The sequence below is a fragment of the Centruroides sculpturatus genome, unplaced genomic scaffold, assembly GCF_000671375.1.
Source record: "Centruroides sculpturatus isolate CEXI.00-Female unplaced genomic scaffold, Cexi_2.0 scaffold245, whole genome shotgun sequence".
Lineage (NCBI taxonomy): Eukaryota > Metazoa > Arthropoda > Arachnida > Scorpiones > Buthidae > Centruroides > Centruroides sculpturatus.
In genome coordinates this window covers 491,658-494,792 of record NW_019384465.1, presented here as the reverse complement: position 1 = coordinate 494,792, position 3,135 = coordinate 491,658, and the positions used below count along the sequence as shown (strand labels likewise).

At 27.4% G+C, this 3,135-nt stretch overlaps 1 protein-coding gene across 2 annotated transcripts in view; it reads left to right on the top strand.

The window, feature by feature from the left end:
• The window catches only part of LOC111621016 (caprin-1-like), a 59,910-nt gene that overhangs the window by 32,544 nt on the left and 24,231 nt on the right, over positions 1-3,135 (top strand). For both annotated transcript variants that reach the window (XM_023363055.1, XM_023363054.1), the window contains exon 5: positions 419-587. In XM_023363055.1, coding sequence (XP_023218823.1) covers positions 419-587 — 169 coding nt within the window. The remainder of the gene's footprint in view (positions 1-418; positions 588-3,135) is intronic.

Here is a 3,135-nt window from a genome sequence, read left to right as displayed (position 1 = left end):
CGTACAGAAACGTTGCTGTTGTTCCAGCAAAAATCTTATTTTCACTTTACCGAGTGCCTAGTAGGTAATTTGCAGATTACCTAGATAATCTGAACATTACCTAGGTAATTTGAGAAATGGAATAATTTTCGCAGCTTTAACGGATCACCCTAGTTAATCTGCAGATTAGCTAGGTAATGCGCACATTAACGGATTTCGAGCTTTAGCGGTAACATATACATTAAATGCATTTAATTATTGAGATTAAAACTTGTGCAACTGGCTCTAAAATAAGCATTGAAAGTAGAATGTATCAATAGATTCCTGGAAAAATTGTATATGTTGCAACAAAATATACTAGTATGTTACAGGGTAAAAGTATTTAAAAAAGTAATAGTTTTTATTTTTGTAATCCATAAAATTTCTCAATTTTTTTCAGTTATTGGAGGAAGATAAACTTAGTCAGTTGGATGAATTTTATAAATTGATATCTCCAGATAGAAATTCTGAAGAAGAAGAAACATCTTTTGAAGAACAGCTGTTAGCAGCTGCAGAACATTTGACATCTCTTTTGGATGGAAAGAACAAAGAAGTTTTAAATACTACATGTATCCTATTTTTTCAGATGTATAAATTATATAAAATAATTTTAAATATATTTATTGTTTTCAATTATATATAATATAAATATAATATAATACTTACAATTATATTGTATATAATATAATTGTAAGTATTGAATATAATTATTTCTTTCTTTGCAAGATCATAAAATATTGGATTTGAGATTCAGATTGCACTAATTCTGTATTGCAGTAATTAATTTTCTTTTACTAATATCAAACAAGAATTCAAATTTTTCTACTGTTTCTATGTATACTTAGACTCTTCTGTTTAATTGTGTTAAGAATCTATTTAATATCACATTAAAAATATTTATTTTAAACTTCTTACAAACATTGCAATGTTATTTCTTTCATTATTAGCAAACTTTTTGAACCTTATAATCTTCACTAAGTTCTTACAGTTGTATTTTAATCTTTATTAATTTCTTTACATATGGGTTTTGCCAAATTTTTATATGTCAGTTTTTCTTTGGAATTACATTTTTACCATTTCTTTAGTGAAAATACTAAGGGAAGAAAAAAAATTAGTAGTGATCCTTACAATTAATATAACTCAAGCGTTTATAGTTTCTTAACTCTTGAAATATTAGTAAAGCAGCATTTTACAAGTTTTTCTAAGGTAGTTGGAAGTTAGTTTTAAGTTTAACATTTTTCATTTTCATATATAAGGTTTTCATCACTTTTACTACCTGCTTTTTCATTGCCATCATTAAAAAATATTTTCAGTGGATAAAACAATGTACTACCTATGTTTTAGTGGTTTGACAGCATCATAGTGACTGCTATGCTTTGTTTCCCTAAATTTTTCAAAGAATAAATTAGCTCTGAACCATTTAATTAAAAATTTGTCCATCAATAAATCCATTTTTGTGTCATAGTGGAAAAATATACAAATATTTGCTGAATCACACCCAAAAATTGGAGAAATTTCACATATTGGCAAATTTTTTCCAGCTAAATTTAAAGTATGTGCTGCACAAAGTGTTTATGTGGCTAATTTATTTTCTTCTTATAGATGTGTACACATTATATTTGCCTGCCTTATTAGCAGTGGTGTCATTAGACTGACTATGGCAGTTATTAATAGGCAAACAATTTTTATCTTTTTTTTTTTATTATTTGTTCTTTAAGAAAAGAATCAAATTCTGATATTAATTCTAGGTATTTCATGCTCTATTTTGTCTTTCTGCCATTAAATCAAATAATTTTGCTGGTGGTCATTATTGAAAATTTTAGAACTTTTGATTAAACATTTTTCAGATTGCATTGCTGAAAACTACATATACAGAATTTTACATAAAATACAATTTTTGATGATAATGATTCATCCAGAAAAAATCAAAAAAATTTAGTAAACTATTTTTAAAGACTGTTTATTGGTGAATCATCATTTTGATTTTTAACATTAACTCTAACTGTATTATTTCAGTAGACTCTTACTAGTCAAACCATTCCTTGCACAGAGAGGTGATGGATTACTGAGTGTATATAGGCCTAAAGACAATAAATGATGTGATTCTGATTATTTTTGAAGACAGGTAGGCAAATAATACAGCCTGATAAAATGCAATATTGTACACACAAATGAAATTGAGTAAGCAAGACGGACAACAGAATGTGTAACATGACTAACCTTTTCATGGAAATGAAACATGGGCAATCACATGGGTATGCCAGATAATTGAGAAGCCAGATTAGCAAGAGTCTACAGTATTAAAAGTGATATTGCAGTTAAAATCCTTCTGAAACCATAGATGTTTTTGAATAATAATTATACTTAGATTCAAGAGTCAAACAATTTGGTTTCTAATTGATGAGTATATAATACTTGAAAATGCTTGACTTTTTCTTGCACTTTTCAGTAGAAGTTTAATTTTATTTTCTATTTATATTTAAAATCTTAATTAGCATTTTACAAATTACAAACAAAAACAAATTGACTAAATATTATATTATAATGATAAGGATTACATCTCATTATATTATTTTCACAATACATTTGTTTTTTCCTTCATGAAAAATGATTTACTTAGTAATAAAAAATATAAATGGCTGACAGAACATAATTAAAACATAAATTTGTACTTATATGTGACAGGTAGATCTACAAATAAATTTAATTATATTTATAATCTTAACCCTCCGTAAGTCGCTAGGAATGGGGCCCTTACTTGAGTCGCATGGGTCTTACAGACCCAGTGTTTTTAATATGAAATAATTCAATTTTATGTATCGCGTAAAGAAACTACAGTTTCTTAGTTGGATTCTGCTCTTTGTTTTCTATCTAGTGATATAAATTACTTGCGTATTGACAAAATGAATTTATTAATATTTATTTTTATGTAATTCGATACGAAAAACGCAAAAAAATAAACATATCAAATTTCAACTCGCTGTAATTTATCTCCTGTTTCACCGATTGCCATCGGGTTTGTTTGTAAGTGGGGAAGAAATATGACACTTTCAAGCGAAGTGAGTAGAACTTTTGCACTACTGCGAGAAAATTTGTCAACCGACCCCGCGTTACCCC